Source organism: Mustela lutreola, chromosome 2 (assembly GCF_030435805.1).
Source record: "Mustela lutreola isolate mMusLut2 chromosome 2, mMusLut2.pri, whole genome shotgun sequence".
NCBI lineage: Eukaryota > Metazoa > Chordata > Mammalia > Carnivora > Mustelidae > Mustela > Mustela lutreola.
Window position 1 is genome coordinate 84,248,131 of NC_081291.1, and position 26,887 is coordinate 84,275,017.

Here is a 26,887-nt window from a genome sequence, read left to right on the forward strand (position 1 = left end):
AAATGGTAGATCTGGCAACACTAGATTGGTGACACTGAACTGCAGCTGAGCAGTGGCAAGAGATGGGGTATTTGACTCCAATGTCTCCCCACCATTCAAGTGTCATCTCTCAGAAAGAATCTATCTATCATTTCTATCTAAAATGGTCACGTTGGGATGCCTGGGTGGCTCAGTCAGTTAAGCTCAGGTCATGATCCCAGTATCCTGGGATCAAGTCCTGTACCTGGCTCTCCTTGTTCGGAGGGGCAGTGGAGGGGAGACGTGACTGCTTCTCCCTTTGCCTGCTCTGTCTGCCACTCTCCCTACTTGTACGTGTGCTCTCTCTCTTAGACATAAAAAAATAAAATCTTAAAAAATAAATAAATAAAATGGCCATTTATTTTACCCACCATCCCAATCTTTTGTTGGTGTTCCTCTTAAATAGCTATGAAAATTATCTCTTTAAAAAAATTTCTGGGACACCTGGGTGGCTCAGTTAGTTAAGCATCTGCCTTCAGCTTAGGTCTTGATCCCACATTCCAGGGATCGAGTTCCACATAGGGCTCCATGCTCAGCAGGAGTCTGCTCCTTCTCCCTCTGCCCCTAGCCCAGCTTGTGCGCTCTCTCACTCATGTGCTTTCTCAAATAAATAAATAAAATCTTAAAATAAAATTTCTTAAGGAACCTACTATTCTAGTGTGATCTGATCAATTATCAAATACCAACTTCTCAACTCCCTTGATTTGGAATATATGTATAATTTAAAAAATATTCATTTACTCATTCAATATCATGTAACATCTAACTGGTTACTTTTGGCACCACCATTAATGTTCTGACTTACTGATCAACAAACCTCCTGCTATCATGATACCTCAATTTCTCTCATTCAGTAACTGTGCCGCTACTTGGAAAAGCCAAACTTGGTGTCTTCCATTTATTCCTGTTAAGATAATCTTTTGGATCAGTGTAAGGCCATCTCCTAAGCCAGGTAATGCTTAGGTAATGCTTATTAGTCATTACCTAATTATGTAAGAGTCTGTGTCTACCACAATCATGTACTAAAAAATATTTTTGTTGCATTTGTTTAAATGATCTGAGAATCTATAATTACAGATGAGCTGACCTCTAAGGTAACAAAGAAACACCTATATAACAATCCTTATGAGGGGTTTAAACACTTCTAGCTCATGCAAATAAGATAGATCATGCCCCTTTAGAAGAGTTTTAACTTTTAGAAAGTTAAAGGTGCTTGGGATGCCTAGGTGGTCCAGTAGGTTAAGTTTCTCACTCTTGGTTTTAGCTCAGGTTGTGATCTCAAGAGCCTAGAGTCTGCCTAAGACTCCCTCTCTCCTGCTTCCCCTCCCCACTTTTCTTTCTCTCTCACACATAAATAAATCTTTCCCCTCAAAATTTATCCTTAATACTAAAACTCAAATCTTGCTTCCTATATAACTTTTGCCCTTCCTCATTTGAAAGTAAAAGCAATAAGGATGCTCTCTTCAACATGACCCACATGACCTTCTTTTCATACGTCAAAAGAGAGTTACTATTTTCCTCAGGTTTACTCTGTACCTGACTAGGTAACCCCTAGTCTGGGATTTTGTAGGCCTAATCAGAAAGGCAGAAAAATATTCATGCAAAGTCTACTCTTCTCCTGGAGAGAAGAGTTTATGGAGAAGACTTCATAGAAGAAGCAGATTTTCACTAAACTTTAAATATACATATCAACAGATATATCATGATTCAACACTTAGTGAATATTCTTGCCTCTTTACAAGTAGTTCTGGTGTAGATGGTGAAGAATATTGTAAATACATGTCTTGGAAGTTACAACTATGAACTTCATTTGTCCCTACACTATAGATGAAAAGAAAAGTCACTGACAGGGGCGCCTGGGTGGCTCAGTGGGTTGGGCCGCTGCCTTCGGCTCAGGTCATGATCTCAGGGTCCTGGGATCGAGTCCCGCATCGGGCTCTCTGCTGAGCGGAGAGCCTGCTTCTCTCTCTCTCTCTGCCTGCCTCTCCATCTACTTGTGATTTCTGTCAAATAAATAAATAAAATCTTTAAAAAAAAAAAAAAAAAGAAAAGTCACTGACAGATTATGCGTCATTGTTAATCTTCAGAAGTTCCTATCTCCTGCATTATTCTTTAGTACTTCCAATTACTTTACATTTCATATCCAACAGTCATAAAGGAGCCTCATTTGGATTTTAAATTATATATATACCGTAAGAACATGATATAACTACAGGACTGCCAATTAAAATTATTTTCCTAAATCACAGAATTTAAGTATCTAAAAATAGAAAGATGGTTACATAAATTATAATACGTTCATACAGTAAATTAATATGAAGTCATTAAAAAATATATATATTTGAGGATTCTTTAATGGTATAGGGAAATGCTTGGTGAAAAAACAAAATACAAAATTAATTTATCTAATTTCTATGAAAATGATACATACACACACACAGCATAGAAACCTGGAAAGACATCAACATGTTGATATCGATCATCTCTGGATGATGAGATGACAGATGGTTTTCATCATCTTTTTGCACTTTTTTATGTCCAAGTTCTCTGTAAGAAGACTGATTTTCTTTTACAATCAAAGGAAAAATTTTACTTAGAATGTCACTAGCATTCCCGTTATGTAACTGTACTTCATTAATAAGTATCAAACTAATAGATGATAAAAAATATGAACATAGATTCATGCCCTCAATGAACTTATATTTAGCAGACTATTGAAAATAATATAAATAACGATAATTCAGGCTAAAGAATCATTCATTAAGTTCTACAGAAAGTGAGGGCCACTTGTTCTAATGTTTCACCAAGTACTCCCTCTTTTAAGCATCTGCCTCCTTCTAAACGCCTAGAAAGTATTTTGTTCATTTGTCTTTGTGTTTGCATGCCAAGACTTAGCGTAGTCTACCAGTAGGTAGGTTTTTTTGTCAGCATCCACGCAAGTCTGATGCTGGTGGTTTTGAAATCTCTTATTTGAGGCATGAGACAGACGATCTCAGGATTCTGCAGCTCTGAGCACGGAGGAGGGAGAGGAGGAGGTCTCCCCACTGCATTTTGTATCATGCAATTCAAATCAGCTGAGCAAGTAGGTGCCTTGAAAGAAGAAAATGTCAATGAAATCAACGATCCATTTATTCACTTAACAAATATTTATTCAGTGCCTAATACGGCATCAGATGTCATACTAGGGACAAAGGCCATATCCGGCACAATGTTAAGGAAAAGAGTGTGACTCTGCTACCACATAGCTCAGAGTCTATCTAGCCAGGTTTCTTTCTCAAAAATATGCACAGCAAGCAAAGCGGGAATAACTGCTGCAAATTCACTCACTACAAAACAAAATAAAAATTCTCAAGCAACACCCACAACTTTCCAGGTGATTCTGATGAAGTACTTCCCCAAACAATTTCGAGTCCAAGTGGTTTTCAGGCTAGGCCTTTGCCAGGTTGGACCCAAGGGAGACATGGTTAAAGGAAGTGTATCACATGTTGAGAAACTATCACTTGACAGAACAACAAAAAGAGCACATTCTGAGGGTGAAGGAGTGGTAACTCTTCTCTACACTTGAAGCATCTGCATAGCCAGAGACAGTGAAGCTCAAGGGTTATGACTAGCACATTTGAAAAGTAACATTTGTAAAAGAAAATCAGAAGTCTAGAACAGGTGTCAAGGTCTTTAATTTAACTTCCCTACTGCCAAGGGAATTTTAACCATATTAAAGTATCATTTGCAAAGTAACAGCATGACTTAAATACTGCTAAATCTGGCACTTAAAGTGCATTACTGCTGTAATCATCACATCACATTTTCTCCTTCCACTGTTGTTCTGGTAATTCAAGGAGTCTATCTATATGCTAACATGAAAGATCTAACATAACGGTGATTTTTAAGACCTTCAGAAAATAGTATGTTGTTGACAGAATGCTTATCTTAAGATCTGCTTTTCAACAAACAATATTTTTCAGTTACTATCTTTCAGTTACTTTTTCTGAATCAGTTACTATCTTAGCTAGTGATTCTGTTTAAGAGTAATATAATTTTAGAAATATGGGAAAAGTTTAGATTTTTATTTACTAAACGATCCTCAAGAAGACAGTAAATTCTATTCCACTATAAATCTAGAATTGACTAAATTTAAAAGTGTATCTCATCTGTAATTACTTTAAAATACTAACCGTTTTCAATTATTTTTTGTCAATGACTCACAGGAAGATATATATTTCATATCATTATTTAGTGATATATACATATATAATTGAACGTAAAGGTTCACAAAACAATACTTATTACATGCGGTGTACTCCTATCCCATCCCATCCTAAACCATAATAAGCTGAAGACATTGGTCCCACTGATTTTTCACAAACCACTAACTGATCAGATTTGAAACTCTGAAAAAGATGTTGATACAGACCATACAATGTATCTCTATATGCAAGCTGACATTTGAAGGACCTAATCAGGAATCACCTCTCAGACAGTGGTTGGTTAGCTTAGTAAAGATTTTATTCAAGATTTTAACTCCAAAGGGAGATGGATACAATCTCTTCACCTGCATCCATTATCTTTACCTGCATCTCCAATGGAGGGTTCATCTTAAGCACAAAAGATGTTAGCAATAAATTTTATTGGGGAAACGGAGCTCAAAATATCAGAAATAGCAAAAAAGCTCTTCCACTTTTACGTGAACAGAGTAGGATTCTCCAAGTCCAGCAGCCTATACCTTTTGAGTTGGTTCCAAGGTCATTAAAGTATTCAGCTCTTCTTCCTGCACCAAACAGCCTACCCCACTCACACTGATGCCTAATCAGACTAAAAAGTGAGCTGATCCTGCCAACAAACTATTTTCTTGCTTTACTGCTTGCCCGAGTACATTTAAAAGAACAAAGTGGGAAATTTACTAGCCGATAAATAGGGTTCTTTGACTATTTTTGTGCCTGCTTACACTAATAAAGATTTGTAGAGGGGGCAAAATTTGATCTGAGATTTCAGTTTACCCAAAGAAAGGTTATGACCAAAAAACCCGAAAAAATATGAATAACCTAACTAGCTTGGTTAAATCTGCAACATAAAGGTCTATTTTACTTGTTGTCAATATAATTCTCACATAATACACAAATCAGTATTGTTTCATCAAACAATTTCTTTGAAACATATTTTAAATTGTAGAAAGAAATATTTAGCAAATAATTTTTAGGTCCTGAAATAATTATTATCTCCATTTCTCTTCATTGAATGATCTTATTATATTCTAATACAACTTTATACAAATTTTGTTTTTTAAACTACAAGGTCAGATGCTGCAGCAAACTAAAATTAGGCTTAGAGAATAGGAAAAAAAAGAATGGAAGAAAACAGCCTATATTAAAGAGTCAGGAAAAGCTTAATTCTAACAAGGGGGGGAAAAACCCCAAACTAATCTCAACAGCAAATATAATATATTTGAGTCCTAAATAGCTACCAGTCTGTCAATTCACAGTTTAATACTTGTTTTATAACATGAAACAGATGCATTCTTTATAACATTAAAATGTGGATTATTAAAATGAGATATTACTTTAAAAATCTGTTTCACCTTCTCATGTAATTAAACAGAATGTATTCTTCTCATTACCTTTTTTTTTTTTTTTTTTTTTTTTTACTCTGCTGTATTCAAATGTTTTTGGAGGGGATATCAAAGCCTTTATTTTAAAAGACTAAATGTCAGGACTGAGTTCCTAGCAGCTTAAATCTGCTTGGCAGCAAATAGTTCATTCACTGTGGCATTCCTAAAGCATCCAGGGTTGTCCTAGCTTTCTGAGGCGAGGTTTGAATATTGTTGCTACTGCTTATGTGTGTGTAATATTAAAAACTGGTAATACACAGAGCCATATGTAATAACAATGCTATTAAAATATTTTCTAGTTGTACCACATACAGATGTTAGAGGGAAGTAATGGATACTATATCTCCATTGTATTGCTTAAAGTATGTTTTTCAGACTCATACTAAATTAGATTTTCTGAGTTTGGGACTGGTAATTAGAAGTTAATGAGTTAGTCAAGTTTGAAAGACATTAAGTTAGAAGTCTGTGGAAAACACACACATTCGAAACAATTTTATACTACTCCACAAAACTACTTGCAAGGGAAAAATTCAGTTAAACAGGTTCTGGAAATTTAAGTGGTGATACAAGCATATCCCTAATAAAATAGTTCAGTACAAGTTGTGGTATGATTAAGTACTAAAAACTATGAAATAGGGGCACTTGGGTGGCTCAGTTAGTTAAGTGGCCTACTCCTGATTTCCACTTAGGTCATGATCTCAGTTTCCTGGGATCAAGCTCCACTTTGGGCTCCAGGCTCAGTGCAGAGTCTGATTGTCCTTCTCCCTCCCCCAACTTGCGCTGCCTCTTTCTCTCTAAAATAAGTATCTTTATTAAAAAAATAAAAACTACAAAATATATTATAATCATCATTTCTAAGAAAGTAGTGTTAAGAAGGAGATAACCAGTGAGGAGGAGCTGGTAAAAAAGTTGGTTTTGTAAAGAAGATAAGACTGGACATGACTAGAAAAAAATTAGGTGTTTCAGTAAGGCTGACTTAGTGGCAACCTTCTAAAAAGATTAGCTGGCAGCATCAATTAAAAGCTGTTAGCAATCACCTAAATGAGAAGTACTAGGTGTCTGAAGGAGGCTGGTGCCAATGAGGATGGGAAAAAAAGGATGACTGGATGTAAACTTTGAAAAAAGAATTCATAGGACTTTGTGTCTGACTTAATAAAGATGTGAGATATTCTCAAGCAGTAAATTCCGATGAGAGACTTGGGGTGGACATACACAAAGATAAAGATTTGAGTGAAAATTAGAGAAGGTGTAATTGTATAACTTGTTAAAAAAAAAAAAAAAAAGCCCATCCAACATCAAAGAGAAGAACATATGCAAGAAAAGCAAAAGGCCAGTGGCTCAGCTGTGGTAAATATGCAGTTAAGGTATTGAAGAGTAACCAAATCAAGAGTTAAAAAGGAAGCAGCTGGGTAAGACGGACAAAGAAAGAACTGCATCATGGAAGCCAAGGAAAGAGAAAATTTTTTAAAAAGAATGAGTCCTCCATTGTTCAAATGCACAGAAAGATCAAGGAGAAAAAGATTTGAAAGTATTACTCTAAATCTGCAGGTGACCAGACATCAACAGACATCAATGTTTTTTTTGTCAAAACATATAAAAAGCCAGAAGAAAGAAAGGTTTGAGATTCTGAAGCAGGTTACTGGTGTCATCTCAGGTATTTGGTTTTCAAAACTCCTTAAGCCTATCTAAATCAGTTGGCAATAGAAATAACTGATTTATGTCTATAAATGAAACCTATACCTGGCACTCCTCCCCTATCAATCATTTGGAAATCTGCTATCACAATTATGAATTTGTTTTAACTAATTATTTGGTGTATGGCTTTCCACTAACATGGGGCAAATTAAAATGGAGAAGTAGATAAACCCCCCCATATCTCCCAGAGTCGACTGAGCTGATGGCCCCATCCACCAAAAACAAACCCAAAAACAATGAAGTCAGTGACCTGACATATTGCCCCCATCATTAACCTTTCAGAAAAGACCACAAGAAGAAAATGCTTAACTCAAGGAAAATACTTGTAATGCCTCCAGCTCAAGTCCAAATGCATGGATGTTGAGGGAATGAGAAGATACGGAAGGCAGGGAGACTCTCAGGTTCCCTGAAATCAGACCTAGTGAGTGGCTTCCTATTTCATGTATTCATAAGGGCAGCCTTGACTTAAAACAAATTCTTTTACCCTCTGAAAAATTAGGGATTATATTCCAAAACTATAAAGTTTAAGTTAGCAGGATGGCTGAATCAGGTACCCTTGAAATATTCTTCTGTAGAAATCACTAAAATAAATTTCCCATGGAAAAACCTTTCTTAAATTCAATTCTCGCCTACTAGAATAGGACAGAACCTGGTGCTATTTTTACATGGTTTCCTTTGCTTGGGACAGAAGTGTAATAACAAGAACAAGAATAACAACAACAACGATAAGAATAAATGTCCATAAAGGAAACTTTAAGAAATACAGATAAGAAGAGGGGGAGGAAAGCTGACCAGAAATAATTACTGTTATTTCTGTATATTACCTTGTGAATTTTTTCTTTTTTTAAATATTTAAAAAAGATTTTATTTATTTACTTGACAGAAAGAGAGAGAGAAGACACAAGCAGGGGGAATGGGAGAGGGAGAGGCAGGCTCCCCGCTGAGCAGGGAGCCCAATGTGGGACTTGATCCAAGGACCCCAGGGTCATGACCCAAGCCAAAAGCAGACGCTTAACTGCCTGAGCCACCCGGGCGCCCCTGAATTTTTTTTTTAATTTAAGCCAGGAATAGCTATGTAGCTCCCTGCGCTTAACATTAGGGAAATCTTTCCATGTGTTTATATAGATAGATAGATAGATCTACAGAATGAATAGGCGCCATTAAAATGTTGATATATAGATCGATAGATAGATGGCGCCTATTCATTTTGCTGAACAGATGTAGATAACTTACCTCACTAAGCTCTCCTACTACTACACAAAATGCTACATGATTAGGCATGGACAATTACGTAATTTTTGTAATTTCAGAGTCACAAGATACATACTGCTTAACTGCCAGTTAGAAAAAAAATTCTCCAATCCATGGTTTTACCAACAGTGTACAATGCTGCCTATATACCCACATCATTGACAAACTGGGTTTTATTGTTTTTATCCTTGTCAACCTGACTGCCAAATACAGGTGTTTGGGTTCTGCTGTTTTGTTTGGTTTGGTTAATTAAAAATATTTCAGGTTTAAATATAAATAAAACAAAATTTGTAGTATAACAACAGCAGAGGCTAATTATTTTCCTTCTAGAATTAAATACCAAATTCCTATGGGTCTATTTTAAAAACATATTTTTATGTATATATGTATATATTTTTATATAATACTGTATGCATTTATATATATTTTTATATATCTTATGTATATGAAATAATTATAATTTGTAGAAACAGATACCTTCAGGGATCTGAAGTATACTTAGATGTAGTTTTTTTTAAAAAATGACTAATGCATTATTTCTTGAGCTATTAATATTCATCAAACCCTTAACTTTTTTTGCCAACCACGGTAAAAAGAAATACACATCATGAAATTTAATTTAGAAAATACATAGCAACATCTAACTAATAATTTAGAAGTTGAGAATAAGGTTGTACTTGAACACCTTCCTCAACAGTTAATATACTCATTCCCTCCCTCCCCCACACTTTCCAACATACCCATGGCCTCTACCTCATGGAAATGGTATGCTATGTTTGTGAAAGTTCAAAAAAGGGAAGGTAAGCAATTCACATTTATTTACCATTTGTAGTATACCAGGCACTGTGTGAGGCACTTGCAAGTGTACATTGGCTTATATAGACAGGAAGATATTTTCACTCACTGGAAATGGGGTCAGGTAGAATGAGTGTCTCCAGCCAGTGGGATCTCCCCTGAAAACCAAAAGGAATAGACCAGTATGGTTTTCTCCAAGGTTCATTACAAAATTCATAATAGCAAGTCTCAGATTTAAAAGGTTCTTTCATACTGTGACAATGTCATTAAAATGGAATTTCACATGCTGACTGTACACTGGGATAAAGCACCATTCTGGGTCCTGTTTATTCTCTTTCAAAACATGGATGAATGGAATGAGGCACATGTTAGAAGAGTTCTTGAGGAAGAGGGATAATGAGTTACAAAGGATTTTACTTTCAAACATAAAAAAGAAGGTAAAAAAATCAAGATACATGAAATACATGGTAATAACAGGTTATATATACCAACACTCAAATATCCATACTGCTTTCTTGAATGCTTAGTTGCTAGTTATTTAACGGAATGACTATTTGTTCGATGCATCAGGTATGTATTGAATGCTGATGTGTACCAGGCACTGTCCCAGTAGTTGGAGAAAATCTGACTTTACAGAGCAGTGTACGCTAGGGGATACAGAGCAATTCACAAGCAATTACTCTAGTTGTATGCAGAGAATTTGTGGAATACAAAGAAGGTAAGAGAAGTCTACTTCAAGAAATATCTAGGCTTAAAACCTAAAGACTGAGCAGGCCAAGGGGGAGCGTTGGGGGAAGAGTATTTCTAGGCAGAGGTAATGGACTTTTTTGCACCAAAAGGTGAAGAAGGAGCATTAGAAGTTGAGGGAAATAAAGTAGTTTAGACTGATTGAGTCTTCAGGAGGCAAGGCAGAATGACGTACTGAACGATTAAGGCTGGACTGATCTTAATGCCTATAACCGTACTTTGAAGTTTGATACTTTCATTCTCTTTCCTGGAAGTTTATAGTTAAAATATCATTAGGAAAAAATAAGGCCAAAGCGATATTAGCTATACTACTATAGAAATGAATATAACATAAATTTCATATTAATGGCTTGAAACATTTATCATCTGTTTCTGTTACAAAGCTGAAGAAAATGTTTACCTGATTAATGTTAACCACATGATATGTGAAGTTTAAATTAACTTTTCAAAAAGCATCTTGGTTCCTTTATAATATAATAGCTTCTCTATATAAGTTTTTCCTTAAAATTTCCATCAAATTGGCTAAGAGCCAACCTGATAAAAAGTAATGATATTCAAACTTTATCTGCATCAGAATTACCTGGAAGGCTTGTTAAAACACAGGTTTCTGAGATCCCAGCCCAGAGTTTCTGCTTCTGTAAGTATGGAGTAGGATCAGAGGATCTGTATTTCTAAGAAGTTCTCAGATGATGTGATGTTGGGTCCTGAGACCTTACGAACCACTGCATTAAAGTATCATGTGTAATTCTAAACAAATGAGAGGAGGAGGAAAGAAGAGTTGTCTCTGAACTCTTAACTATGGTCGCAAAAGTCAAGTGTCAAAATTCAACTTACTGAGTTACAGTTTCCAAAGATCTTGAGGAACTGACATTGCAATCTTCTTGTTTGAACTTACTGTTCTAAGAACCAGTAGGCATGCTACTAATACACCGCTTCTAATTTCACAAAGAGTGGTTAGAGTTTAAGTTTCTAAAAAATGTCTAATAAGAAACAGCAGCCAAGATCACCTCTGTAGTCTCTGTGAAACTTACTGAGATTTGGGCTGCCACTACTACTAAATGTAATCCATGTGCTTCCAAAATGATCTAGTGTACAATAAGCTCCTTTATAGGCAAAAGGGTTTTTAACATGAATAATAATTTCTCCCTTAAAAACACAGCAAATAAATTTTACAATAGTGAAAATTTAAGTTATAAAAAATTATAATGCATTTAATCAACTAAGACCAACATTTACATGCATTAGAAGTTATTCTGTTTAATTAAATATGTGATCATAATAATTGATAATTAATTCTGCCTTATCTCTAGGGGGCTTGCCACTCCTTTGAACACATGATGGCTACATATGGGATCCATACTGTCATCTAAATGTGCTGTTCATGCAACAAATTTAATTTAATAATAGCACCTAATTTATGACCACTTAGATAATTAACTTTACTCCTTTCTACACATATGTACACACCGCAGACAAGCAACTGTGATTTCACTTTTATTCCAATTAGTATTATTAATTTTAATAATGCATCTTTAACAAAGATGTATTAGGTATTTTCATAAACAGATGAAACATTCACTGATTCTTTAGAAGGTAGCATGCATTGCACTAAGTACTTCATCTTCACACTGTCAATCTTGGTCTTCTAGTTGAAGGAAATGAACTAAAAAGAAATTAAGTAACTTGCCTAATATGTTACAGCTATTAAGTAAATAGCTAGGACATTTATATCATACTCTTGAGACAGTATTAAAGAAATAACCAGAATACTTCTAGCTTGCAATATTGAATAATTAGTAAGTTTAATTTAGCAAATAATAAATGTGACCTCAATCTCCTTTTCCTTCCAGCTCTTCTTGGGAGACACTTGACAACCAACAGACATGCTGGTGAGGCCCAGAATGATCCTGAAATCTCTGAGTGGACCTTCACTTTCCTCATCACTAGGCAAGAGCCAAATGGCCAACAGTAAAAGAAAATGTTTGCCTTGCTCTGCAAGGCTGAGGAACCTGGAACAAAGACTAGTAGATTGGGGGACATCTGGAACAGAGGCCTCTGGACCCCCACAGGATTCAATCCCCCCAGCACCAGGCAATTCTTCCTCATGAGCTTCTCCTTTACCGTATTTTTGTTTGTGATGTGAAGTATGTGTACCTGATCCTTCAGAGCACATTATTCTGCAGTGATCACCTCTCTTTAATCTACCTTTTTTTAAATTTAGAAACTGTATACCAGTTCCAGGGGAAAAGAGGGAAGAGACAAAAAAGGGATGGTTTTTGTTCATTCTGTTTTTCTTCAAAAATTTTCATTCTTTTTTTTTTTTTAAATTAAAACACACTTATTTGCTACCAAATATATAGACATCTACAACATTACATTAGACATAATTGCTTGTTACATGACTATAACCCACACTAGCTATAAATGCCTCCAGAATAGGGAACATTTGATATTTTCTGCTTTTAGGTTATCTACACATATTTCCACTTGGTACACTGGACAGGATTCATATTTTCTCTATAATACTTCAGTTTTTTCATCTTGTAAGAGCAGATAATACATATTCTAACTTACTTTGCAGAGTAAAATTAGTAAAAATAAAAACTGAAGTACTATGTAATTAATAGTATTCTTCAGCCCTAGTCCTCATAATAAACTACAAGGTTTATCAGAACATTCATAACATACATGCCTCATTAGCTTTATGAGTATGATAACCAATAAGGCTTACAGCCAGTTATCTTCCACCCTATATTTACTCTCTTGACAAGTATTTGCAGATATATGTATCAAATGTGTGAGCAATGAAAAATAATGAAAAGGAAAGGAAAAAAATCAAGAAAGTATTGCTATGTACAAAAAAGGAGGGACACCCAGGTGGCTCAGTTGGTTAAGTGTTGCCTTTGGCTCAGGTCATGATCCCAGAGTCCTGGGGTGAAGTCCTGTGTTTGGCTCCTACTTCTCCCTCTGCCTGCTGTTCCCCTGCTTGTGCTTTCAATCCCTCTTTCTTCCTCTCTCTAATAAATAAAATCTTTTTAAAAAGGAGAAAGAAAGGAAGGAAGGAAGGAAGGAAGGAAGGGAGGAAGGGAGGGAGGGAGGGAGGGAAAGGAAAAGAAAAGAAGAAAAGACAAGACAAGACAAGACAAGACAAGACAAGACAAGACAAGAAAAGGGGAAACACTTGTGCCCTGTTGGTGGGAAGGTAAATTGGTGCAACCACTGTGGAAAACAGTATAGAGATTCCTCAAAAAATAAAAAACAGAAATACCATATGATCCTGTAATTCCACTGCTGACTATTTACCCCCCTCTCAAAATGAAAACACTAATTTGAAAAGATATATGCATCCTATGTTTACTGCAGCATTATCTACACTAGCCAAAATACAGAAGAAATCTAAGTGTCCATCAATAGATGAATGAATAAAGATCACACACACACACACACACACACACACGAATATTACTTAGCCATAAAAAAGAATGAGATCTTGCAATCTGCAAGCACATGGATGGATCTAGAGGGTATTATTATGCTAAGTGGAAAAAGTCAGGCAGAGAAAGACAAATACCATATGATTTCACTTATGTGTGGACTTTAAAAAACAAACCACCAACCAAATTAAAAAACCAAAATAGACTCATCAGTACAGAGAACAAATTGGTGGTTGCCGGGGAAAGGGGTGTGTGTGTGTGTGTGTGTGTGTGAGTGAAGGGGGGCCAAAATACAAAAAGGGGATTAAAAGATACAAACTACCAGTTATGAAATAAATTAGTTATGGAGATGAAAAGTACATCATAGAGAATATAGTCAAGAATACTGGGGCACCTGGGTGGCTCACAGGGTTAAAGCCTCGGCCTTCGGCTCCGATCATGATCCCAGAATCCTGGGATTGAGACCCACATCGGGCTCTTTTGTTCAGCAGGGAGCCTGCTTCCTCCTCTCTCTCTCTCTCTCTCTACCTACTTGTGATCTGTATCTGTCAAATAAATAAAAAAAAATCTTTAAAAAAAAAAGAATACTGTAATAACTTATGATGACACATGGTGATTACACATGGTGATCAATAAATAATAGAATTATCAAATCAATATGTTGTATACTTGAAACTAATATTGTATATTAATTATACTTCAATTTTTAAAAATAAAAAAGAAACCATATCATAAAGGCTAAACTGTTTAAATTCTGCAGAGAGAAACACCAAAAATATTTTAACAAAACATTCTACACAACTTGGAATTATCTCCCTTTATACAACTTCCCTTAAGTGTTAGAGAATTGATATCCACTTTACCAATTTTATAATAAAACAAAGAAGAAATAAAACCATAACTCTGAATCTACACTGAAAACTAGTGCTTACCCCCGACTATGACCTCTGTACTGGGTTATACTATCTCCTTCAAAAAGATATGTTCAAGTTCTAAACCTCAAATTTGTGAATGTGATCTGGTTTTAAAATAGGGTCTCTGGAGATGTACTTAAGTTAAGATACTGTAATATTAGAGTAAACCCTTTACAAAAGAAAGGAGAGATTGGGATACAGAGACACAGAGAAACATGCACACACAGGGAAGAAGGCTATTATGTGACAATAGAAGCAGAGACTGTAGGAATGTAACTACAAACCAAGGAACTCCTAGGATTGCTGGGAGCTTCCAGAAGACAGGAAGAGGCAAGAAAGGATTCTTCCCTTAGAGCCTTGAGAAGAAGCACAACCCTGCTGGCACTTGATTTCAGACTGGTCTCTGGAGCCATGAGAGAATAAATTTCTTTTGTTTTAAGCCACCAAACTTGTGGTAATTTATAGCAGTCCTAGTAAATTAATACAGACTTTTAAAGAGGAACACACATTAGCTATAGTAGCAAGACTGCAAAATAAATAGTTTTCCAGGATCCATTTTCTCAGTTGCCTTATATAGTTAGTGAAAAGGTGTGTGAGGAATAGATTTCACTAGAAGTATTAAGTACATGTTGTCTTTTCACCTTCTACCCACATAACGGCAGGTTAATCAGGGAATAGCCCAAGACTACTTCTAGAAAATTCTACCCAAGAGCACTTGTGTCCTATCTATATTCTATTGGCACTTGATTGTTTTGTAAACCACACGGATTTTGGTTTTACATTCTATCACAGCCATAGAAATCTCTCATTCTGCAACCCAGTACCTATTTTCTAATAGCCATCTATGGAACTCTCTTTTCTGTGCTGCTTTTTCTGGTTCACTGATGTTGTGTTGGATGTTTAAAGATGACACATCCAACCCCTAGATACATATTACCCTGATCCTTTCACAATCATCTACCTATATTAATTCTCACATGGCTGAAAGAGAAACAAGAGCATAGCACCAACCACTTTCCACTACTCTTGAGAAAATAAAGCCAATGGCTAGAAGTGTAGCCCAACAAATGTACCATCAGAATTATCCTCTTTAATTATGAAGTATGATGGAACCACACTCATCATTATGGTATAATATCATTAATCTGCTTTGGGTATTGTGGCTACTCAGATCTAATAACTTCCTACAAGAGTACAAATGAAGCATTACTCCAGACACAAGGGCCTGTTCTCTGAGTCACACAAAATCACTGCTGATTTCTGGCAACATTATTTATAATTCCCAAGGGAAATTCATCAAGGGCTAATACAACCTTATGGATTACTCATGTTTGATATTACATCCAGGTAAAGCAAAAGAACAGAAACTGACAAGCATACTTTAAGTAACACGTATACTCCTGATGGAAAAGAAAATCAAATTATAGTACTGGCAAAACTGGTAGTTTTTGTGAACTGTGACTCTTAGATACAGGCTACAAGGCCCAGCTGGGTGTTGCTCCACTGAGCAGCTTTTCATTGTCATCAAAACTCTGCTCCCAATTTCCAACTCCGGTGTTAAATTGAAAAAAGTTCATTTCTAATTCTGGGCCTGCATGACTTACTATAAAGATTTATGACCTAGAAGAGCCAGCCAACAGAGTCATACACTTCAACAGATCTAAAGCCTTACCCAGGGTTGGCACACTTACCAGTTTTAAACTTACATCTAACTCGGTGGGGAAAAACTGCGGCAGGAGCAAAGTAGCAGCATGTGTTTTAATTTAAAGATTAGATGTCCAGTATGATCCAGCTTTAATGATTTTCCAGATAAATTAAATCCAGTTTTTGACAAATAAAGTATCTAACCCAAGCTGATCCTAAAGGGCCTTCCTTTGAAAACAATTTATTAGCACAAAAAAGAGAAAGCTTTATTTCTTTACAGACAGGGTAAGAGACTGATAAATTGATCTTGAGGCCACAAATATTTATCAAATTTAGCTGTAGTTTTTTTTAAAGATTTATTTATTCATTTCAAATAGAGAGAGAGAGCACGTGCACGGGGTACGGGGGAGAGAAGAGAAACTAAAGCAGACTCTGCACTCCAGTGCTGAGCCGAACGGAGAGCTTGATCTCAGGACTCTGAGATCAAGAGTCAGATGCTCCACCAACAGCACCACCCAGGCACCTCTATCATATCTAGCTTTAAACAATCCTTTTCCCTTTTTAAAGATTTTATTATTAAAAATATTTTATTTAGTAATTTGAGAGAGAGAGAGAGAGAGAGAGAGAGAATAAGAGAGAGTACAAGTAGGGGAGAGGGAGAAGCAGGCTTTCTGCTGAGCAGGATGGATTCCAGGACCCTGGGATCATGATGTGAGCTGAAGGCAGACACTTAACCAAAAAAGCCAATGAGGTGCCCCTATCATATCTAGCTTTAAATAATCCTTTTCCAAAAATGTGTCTACAGCATTTATAGTTTGTTTCTAAATGGCCTTGCTTCACTAAATACAGAATTATAAGCAGAACTTAGCTCATTGTTATGCTACAAAGACACTATCATGATGTATTAATGTATTTTTATAGATTCTTTATTGAGATTATATAACCTTCTATGTATAGTACTTCAATTTTTGCATGCCCCAGAATCGGGTAAAAACCCTATATACACACTTTTTACCCAGGCTCAGAATCTCTGAGCCAGGGACTCTTTTAAAAACTTTAAGAAATGGTATCACTCAACCCTCTCATCAAAAAAAGCATGGGGGCGCCTGTGTGTGCTGCTCGTTAAGCTTCCAAATCTTAATTTCAGCTCAGGCCATGATCTCAGGGTCCTGGCATCAAGACTTGGGTTGGGCTCCTCACTCAGCAGGAATCTGATGGAGAGTCTTTCCCTCCATCTTCTCCTCTCCCTGCTTCTCCCCCCTCCACCGCTCGCTCTCTCTCTCCAATGAATAACTAAAATCTCTTAAAAATTTTAAAAAAGATTTTATCTATTTATTTGACACAGAGAGAGAGATCACAAGTAGGCAGAACAGCAAGCTGCAGGGGGGAAGCAGGCTCCCTATTGAGCAGAGAGCCTGATGCCAGGCTCAATTCCAGGACCCTGAGATCATGACATAAGCCGAAGGTAGAGGCTTAATTCACTGAGCCACCCAGGAGCCCCCAAATTTTTTAATTTTTTAAAAGATTTTATTTATTTATTTGACAGAGAGAGACAGCAGGAGAGCGAACACAAGCAGGGGGAGTGGGAGAGGGAGAAGCAGAATTCCCACCGAGCAGGGAGCCCGATGTGGGATCCCAGGACCCTGGGATCATGACCAGAGCCAAAAGCGGATGCTTAACAACTGAGCCACCCAGGCACCCCTAAAATCTTTTTTTTTTTAAAGTGCGAATACACATACATGCAAATATCTGCATTAACATCAAAAGGTTTCCCATACCCACCAGGGGTTCTATAAACTTCAAATTAAGAAATGCTGGAATATGACTACTAGAGAATCAGAAACCTTTGGAAAACAGGATTTTAAGTGTTTCTCTGGTCCTGGTAATTATTTTTAAGTGAGGCGAAAGGCAGAATAGGTCAAAAACTCGAAATTTTTAGATTATATGTGAGATGTGAGCATTTTAGAAAGGAAAAGGCACAAAGACTGGGATTTTCTTTAAAATACTCTACACACACACACACATACACACACACCCACAAAACTGCACAAAAGGTAGAAAGAGGAGTGCAGAAGACAGAGATGAAATGATATGGCAAATGGTAGTAGCAGTAAAAACTATTAGGTGTGTGGGGGTTTAACTCTCTACATCTGTGTATGTTTGGACAATTTCACAATTAAAAGTTTAGATTTTTCAAAAAGAACTCTCCAGCTAATCAAGACATCAAGATGTCAAGACATAATTTTTTTATGTTAACTGTGCCTTTTATTTTTTTTAATTAATTAATTAATTTATTTTTAAATAAACATATAATGTATTTTTATCCCCAGGGGTACAGGTCTGTGAATCGCCAGGTTTACACACTTCACAGCACTCACCATAGTACATACCCTCCCCAATGTCCATAACCGCACCCCCCTCTCCCAAACCCCCTCCCCCCAGCAACCCTGTTTGCTTTGTGAGATTAAGAGTCACTTATGGTTTGTCTCCGTCCCAATCCCATCTTGTTTCATTTATTCTTCTCCTACCCCCTTAAACCCCCCATGTTGCATCTCCACTTCCTCATATCAGGGAGATCATAGGATAGTTGTCTTTCTCCGACTGACTTATTTCACTAAGTATGTTACCCTCTAGTTCCATCCACATCGTCGCAAATGGCAAGATTTCATTTCTTTTGATGGCTGCATAATATTCCATTGTGTATATATACCACATCTTCTTGATCCATTCAACTGTTGATGGACCTCAAGGTTCTTTCCATAGTTTGGCTATTGTAGACATTGCTGCTATAAACATTCGGGTGCACGTGCCCCTTTGGATCATTACATTTGTATCTTTAGGGTAAATACCCAGTAGTGCAATTGCTGGGTCATAGGGCAGTTCTATTTTCAACATTTTGAGGAACCTCCATGCTGTTTTCCAGAGCGATTGCACCAGATTGCATTCCCACCAACAGTGTAGGAGGGTTCCCCTTTCTCCGCATCCTCGCCAGCATCTGTCATTTCCTGACTTGTTAATTTTAGCCATTCTGACTGGTGTGAGGTGATAGCTCCTTGTGGTTTTGATTTGTATTTCCCTGATGCCGACTGATGTGGAGCACTTTCTCATGTGTCTGTTGGCCATCTGGATGTCTTCTTTGCAGAAATGTCTGTTCACGTCTTCTGCCCATTTCTTGATTGGATTATTTGTTCTTTGGGTGTTGAGTTTGCTAAGTTCTTTATAGCTTCTGGACACTAGTCCTTTATCTGATATGTCATTTGCAAATATCTTCTCCCATTCTGTCAGTTGTCTTTTGATTTTGTTAACTGTTTCCTTTGCTGTGCAAAAGCTTTTGATCTTGATGAAATCCCAATAGTTCGTTTTTGCCCTTGCTTCCCTTGCCTTTGGCATTGTTCCTAGGAAGATGTTGCTGCCTGTGTTCTCCTCAAGGATTTTGATGGATTCCTTTCGCACATTGAGGTCCTTCATCCATGTTGAGTCTATTTTCGTGTGCGGTATAAGGAAATGGTCCAATTTCATTTTTCTGCATTTGGCTATCCAATTGGCTGTCCAATTTTCCCAACACCTTTTATTGAAGAGGATGTCCTTTTTCCATTGGACATTCTTTCCTGCTTTGTCGAAGATTAGTTGACCATAGAGTTGAGAGTCTATTTCTGGGCTCTCTATTCTGTTCCATTGATCTATGGGTCTGTTTTTGTGCCAGTACCATGCTGTCTTGATGATGGCAGCTTTGTAGTAGAGCTTGAAGTCCGGGATTGTGATGCCACCAACGCTGGCTTTCTTTTTCATATTCCTTTGGCTATTCGAGGTCTTTTCTGGTTCCATATAAATTTTAGGATTATTTGTCCCATTTCTTTGAAAAAATGGATGGGATTTTGATATGGATTGCATTAAATAGGTAGATTGCTTTAGGTAGCATAGACATTTTCACAATATTTGTTCTTCCAATCCATGAGCATGGAACATTTTTCCATTTCTTTGTGTCTTCCTCAATTTCTTTCATGACTACTTTATAGTTTTCTGAGTAAAGATTCTTAGCCTCTTTGGTTAGGTTTATTCCTAGGTATCTTATAGTTTTGGGTGCAGTTGTAAATGGGATTGACTCCTTAATTTCTCTTTCTTCTGTCTTTTTGTTGGTGTAGAGAAATACAACTGATTTCTGTGCATTGATTTTATGTCCTGACACTTTACTGAATTCCTGTACAAATTCTAGCAGTTTTGGAGTGGAGCCTTTTGGGTTTTCCACATATAGTATCATATCATCTGTGAAGAGTGATAGTTTGACTTCTTCTTTGCCGATTTGGATGCCTTTAATTGTCTGATTGTTGGACAAATCAAAGGACAACAAAATTGTCCTTTTGTTGTCTGATTGATGAGGCTAGGACTTCTAGTACTATGTTGAATAGCAGTGGTGATAATGGACATCCCTGCCGTGTTCCTGACCTTAGCGGAAAAGCTTTCAGTTTTTCTCCACTGAGAATGATATTTGCAGTGAGTTTTTCATAGATGGCTTTGATGATATTGAGGTATGTGCCCTCTATCCCTACACTTTGAAGAGTTTTGATCAGGAAGGGATGCTGTACTTTGTCAAATGCTTTTTCAGCATCTATTGAGAGTATCATATGGTTCTTGTTCTTTCTTTTATTGATGTGTTGTATCACATTGATTGATTTGCAGATGTTGAACCGACCTTGCAGCCCTGGAATAAATCCCACTTGGTCGTGGTGAATAATCCTTTTAATGTACTGTTCAATCCTATTGGCTAGTATTTTGGTGAGAATTTTCGCATCTTTGTTCATCAAGGATATTAGTCTATAGCTCTCTTTTTTGATGGGATCCTTGTCTGATTTTGGGATCAAGGTGATGCTGGCCTCATAAAATGAGTTTGGAAGTTTTCTTTCCATTTCTATTTTTTGGAACAGTTTCAGGAGAATAGGAATTAGTTCTTCTTTAAATGTTTGGTAGAACTCCCTTGGGAAGCCGTCTGGCCCTGGGCTTTTGTTTGGAAATTTTTGATGACTGTTTCAATCTCCTTACTGGTTATGGGTCTGTTCAGGCTTTCTATTTCTTCCTGGTTCAGTTGTGGTAGTTTATGTTTCTAGGAATGCATCCACTTCTTCCAGATTGTCAAATTTGTTGGCATAGAGTTGCTCATAGTATGTTCTCATAATAGTTTGTATTTCTTTGGTGTTAGTTTTAATCTCTCCTCTTTCATTCATGATTTTATTTATTTGGGTCCTTTCTCTTTTCTTTTTGATAAGTCAAGACATAATTTTACATCTGTGGTTACTGGGATCCTAGCTATAGTCACAGAATCAGGAAACAGACACATAGCTGCCACAACTAGGGCTGTTTCCTTTACAACAGGTTGTCCAGATCTCACTAACTTCTTTCCAAAAGAAAAAACAGAAAAATGTGACAAGTTAGTTTTGGTTAAGGGCTCTTGGAGTTAAGAAAAGGAGGGGTAATGGAGGATGGTATGAAATTTGATGCCCGCTTGCATAGTGGTCTTCTTTTTCGGGCCAGTCTGAAAGCCAGGGTTCTCTAGAGGGATCAGGGCAAAGGGGGGCTTTAGGGGGAGACCACACCATCTTGGTGACTTCCTTTGGAAAATATCTTTAGCATGTGAACCTGAAGAAAAAAATGTCTCCAAAAGAGGAGAATTTGGGGAAAAAATAGCCATGAATTCAATGTATCAGTAAGTATGGTTACTTTAAGATTTGGAATGGGCTTTCCTGATGACCTTTCTCCCCTTTGTGAGGGCCATGACTTTATAAAGAAGCTATGCCAAGAGAGATAAGTGAATTAAATTGAATACTCTGTGGCACAGTTTAGCAGGCAATTCATCATCAGGCAAGTCTCAAGTACTGCTGGCTGAATTTTAAAGCACTTTCTCCAATAAGGCTGGACATGCATGCCTCTGGGCATACAAATTTTCTTTAAGTTGGCAGGAGAATTGTTTCCTCATTCCATATTTCTTACAGTCAATTCAACTATCATAGTCACAGAAGACAAGAGTTCGCAGGGATAACCCCACAGATAATTTTTAGAAAACTCATTTTAAATGTTAGTTTCAATCTTCTCTTTAACTAAAATTTTTATCTAGCAACCCATAAATCATCAGATTAACTTGAGTTTTATTATGCTTTGTAACTCTGTGTTTCAACTGGATGCATAACAATATTAAAAACTCCTACTTACTAAATGAGTTCTTTAAGTCTGTTTTTGACACACTTTTACTTTCACTTTTTGGTTCTACCTTCCAGGCAATCAACATAAAGCCAGTACTTCTAAGTGGTCCAGATTTATACTCCAGTTATTGTCTTTATTCATTTTTTAAAACAAACATATATTTAGATTCTTCCAAGATGGTCTTTATAGTGAATAGTGTCATTAAAAGAGGCTGAGACCCTGGATGCCTGGATGGCTCAATGGGTTAAGCCTCTGCCTTCAGCTCAAGTCATGATCTCAGGGTCCTGAATTCGAGCCCCACCTCAGGCTCTCTCCTCAGCAGGGAATCTGTTTCCCCCCCCTCTCTCTGCCTGCTGCTCCCTCTACTTGTGATCTTCTGTCAAATAAATACATAAAAATCTTAAAAAAAAAAAAAAGAAAAAAAGAGAGGCTGAGATTTTAAGTTTGCCCCTAGTTATGGAAAACAATAGAAATGTCAACTCTTTTGAGTGACATCGAGACAGTACTGCCAAGGAATTTCTGTTCTTCTGATTTGGACCTGTACTGGGGATATAAAGGGTATCTCCAAAGAGCAAATTACACAAATTTATGAAGGCCGTAAAATGAACACAACTAAGTCACTCAGAACTGCTTTTCTTCCTTCTGTGCTGCTCCCCAGGTCACTGGATAACCCCATTGTCATCAGTCACCCAGTTGAAAGCCTGGACATCTATCAACTTCACTAGTTTTTTCAACTCTTACTGACTTTTTAAAATTCTTGAGAAAAATCCTTAAGAGAGTTTTATGGGAGAAAAAAATTACCTGAAGAAGCCATAACTCTGCATAACTATTTGCCAGTACCCAGACTTCCTACTGACCACTAAAACCAGACAATGTGCAGTGGCTGAAAATCCTTTCTGTGTGTCAGAACACCTGACTCTTCAGGTAATAACTCTGCCATTAAGGAGCTCTGAGATTCAGGACTAAAGAAAGGCATTGGACACTGTGTTAGATGTTTTACATGACCTCATTTCTTTCTTATAATTCACTGAGGAAGATATATCATTCGCATTCTTAAATAAGAATACAGAGGCTCAACCGGTTAGATGTGTTGCCCAAGTTTACAAAGCAGGAAGACAGATTTGGAATTCAAACCCAACTTTGTCTAGCACATTACATGTGATTTCCCATTTATAAAATTTTTAAATGAAAGCAAACCCAAAAATACTGTATAGGTAATATATTTCCCAAAAATGCACTGATAATATCAACATCAATTGCCAATTAAGTGCCACCTTTGTCCACACTTTATTTCAACATCAGAAAAACACCTAAACACGTGAGTCAAAAATATACAAGCCAGATTTCATAATACTAACTGACTGAAATAAACAGAATAGGGGGAAAGAGGCTATGGTAAACTACTCATATCACAGATTCTCCTGTATTCAATATATCCACAACTGCATAATATAATTTGACAGTGCAGAAACTGATGGAAATTTATAGGCAAATTATCTCTGCCTGTTGCCATAGGAGTATTGAGCACAAACAGACAGACATATTAGGCTTGGCAAATATCTGAATGCTTGAGTTGGCAATTATCTTAAACATGAAGCGTAAAAATCATGCTTCTTAAATTGTAAAAAAACTCTAATTTCAACACAAGTCTACGGAAAACAAGATACTTGGGACTGCTATAAACAAACTCTTAAAACAGAATTAAAAAAGAAAACCAGCAGAAAGTCTTAATCCATTACTTGTTCAATTTCAAATGCTATATTTCTAATAGTTACTCAAGTGATCTATTCTTCAAATAACAAGAAAAATGGACTCACAGCTCAATTTCTGCTAAGGTAGGATCAATTGTATTATCTGATAAAGAATGATGATAAGAGACTGTCGGTTATGGGTAATAAGTCCAAGGTAATTACTACCTGTTACAGAATCACTCCATTGATTTGGGCATTTATTTTTGATGAATGGATGTCATGTTGCAGAGTTAAGTGGGGAGGGAGCAGCAGGAAGAATACTTCAGAATACTGGCATCAAATTCTATTGCAGTAATATAAAAGTCAATGTTTGATAAATACTAATATAGATCCTTGTCATATATTACACCAACATGCAGAATTCCATTACTACTGAGTTTACAAATAAGCTAAGTATTGAGTATGTACATGCGCACACGCACGTGTAATCCATTCTTTCAGAAAATGATGTTAAAGGAATGGAATCGAGATTAGAGGCAGGGCGTCCTGTTTCTGAATACAGTCATTAGTACTTTGCATACAGCTCTTAGTCATGACTTCAGAGAAAATGGGATAGCAATAAGAGAAGGCAGGAAGAAAGAGATATACAGAGAAGCAATAATGACAGAGGCAGCAATGCTCCACTTTTTTGGTTACTGATGGGTGATTCTTCCTATTGGCTAGAAGTAGAAAATGCTTTTTGTCTGTTCTCCTTGTTTACTTTTAAAGTCACTAGTATCCTACTATAGCATTTATCACATATAATCACTCTGAAAATTTAATATGCTGATGACAGAGTTCTGTTGAAGCTGCAGTGCTTTTCCATGGAAAGCCAAATTTTTGTAATCAGAACCAACAAAGAACTTTTCAATACAGTGTTTTACCATTTGATATTGACAATTTTTAAACAATTGAACAAAACACAAAATTAGACTTGAAAATAAGGCCTTAGCAATTAAAGACACAAAACAAATTTTACTAGATCCCAAAACTGTAAAATTGAAGATGTTTGAGAGATGTGCAATTTTCACATCTGCTTTTCATAGTCACTGCAATAGCCATAAAATCTTGCCTATGGCTATTTCTCTGAACATTTAGATCAAGTACTGCAAAGTGCAAGTTAAGTGATAACTATGTAAAAATAATTACATTTGTTCCAGAAGTTAAATTCATTTTAGTTTCATTAAGCTTTTTTCCTTTGTCTAATCTTATGAAACAATTTTTTGTTAATTTGATTCTGAGTAAGTATAAACCATTTACGTAGTAAGGTCCAATACCTCCCAGCAAATCAGCCTGCCACTGCCATTTGCCTTCCAAAAGAAACATCCAATCATACCTGAGGCTGCTTTACCCATCAGGCTTGAGGTATGCCAAGTGTGGTTGGGCTATGGTTGTACTGCGGCTGAGGCTCAATCACATCTATGGTCTGGTGTCCAAATAAGCACCAGAATAAGGCCATAGGTTCATCTTGACTCTTCAACGAAGGATTTTTGATGGATAAGACAGACCTCTTGGAAAGTTACTGAAGCCAAAATGAGCCTCTGTGCTACCGCTAATATATTCCCATTTAAAAGCACATTTTAAAAAACTAGAATATTTCCTTTATTTCATGTATTATAATACTAATGACATCATAACTATAGATGGAGAGACAAATGTCAAATAAAGTTATTTTTTTCTGATCTGTATCTAATGAAAGGTCAATTATGTTGCCTGTAATGAATATCCAAACTAAAGATGGTTGAAAATCTTCAGGGTATTGTGGCTAAAATGCTAATGTATTTTTGAAATACAAAATGTCAGCTACTGGATTGAAGTTCTTAAAACATTTTCTAAACATTATCAATCCTGCATCAAAATCAAAAGTTTCTGCGCAGCAATGGAAACTGTCAACAAAACAAAGAGGCAATCCACGGAATGGGAGAAGATATTTGCAAATGACAGTACAGACAAAAGGTTGATATCCAGGATCTATAAAGAACCATAAAGGTGGTAGGTATTGGAGAGGACACGGGTTGCAAAGAGCACTGGGTGTGGTGCAAAAACAATGAATACCATTATGCTGAAAATAAATTAAAATAAATTTTAAAAAAAAAACATTATCAACCCTGATACTTGTGCTTCCTTTTTTTAAGGAGTATCCAGCATTCTTAGTGAAACTAGAAAATTTGAAAACCATTCTAGTGAAAAAAAAAAATTTTTTTTTTAAGATTTTACTTATTTATTTGACAGAGCAAGGCAGCGAGGGAGAGTACACAAGCAGAGGAGTGGGAGAGGGAGAAGCAGACCTCCCGCTGAACAGGGAGCCCAATGTGGGGCTCCATCCCAGGACCCTGGGAACATTACCTGAGCTGAAGGCGGATGCCCAACAACTGAGCCACCCAGGCACCCAGAGTCAAAATGGCTTTTTAGCAAATTGTTGATGTACTTCTTTTGGCAAACTTACTCTAAAGTACTAGTAATTATCAAGTAGGATCATTCTTGATATTACTTGGAAGTGATTTTATAATACCCTACTCTTATTTTCAGTTTTATTGTTTGAAAACAAAGACAATGCAATTAAGTTATCAAGTAAGGGACCTAGAATGAGAAATGAGAAAACTATAATAAAAACGAAAATAAAATTGGAAGCCAGTTCCAAAATATTGGGTTTCTCTGGCTATTTCTAGTATGAGTATAACTGAAGAAGAAATTATTTTGAGGGATATAGGGGACTGAAGGGAAAAGTTAAGAAAAATATAGATTCTTTACACTATTGTAGTTGAAAAACATGGGTTTTGGAGTCCATTATACCACAGCCATAATCTTAACCCCCCCCCCCACTTTATAGATGTGTGATATTAACCATATGGATTCTCTCGGAGC

The 26,887-nt window shown here is 36.6% G+C and overlaps 1 protein-coding gene across 2 annotated transcripts in view; it reads right to left on the bottom strand.

Moving 5' to 3' along the window:
- Nucleotides 1-26,887, bottom strand: part of UBE2E2 (ubiquitin conjugating enzyme E2 E2) — a 382,217-nt gene that overhangs the window by 160,367 nt on the left and 194,963 nt on the right. The window contains exon 1 of one of the 2 annotated variants that reach the window (XM_059162499.1): nucleotides 9,390-9,508. The exons of the other annotated variant lie outside the window; for it this stretch is intronic. Within the exon in view, the coding sequence (XP_059018482.1) occupies nucleotides 9,390-9,436 (47 nt within the window). The 5' untranslated portion in view covers nucleotides 9,437-9,508. Of the gene's footprint in view, nucleotides 1-9,389; nucleotides 9,509-26,887 lie in introns of those variants that run through there. 2 annotated transcript variants of the gene reach the window in all.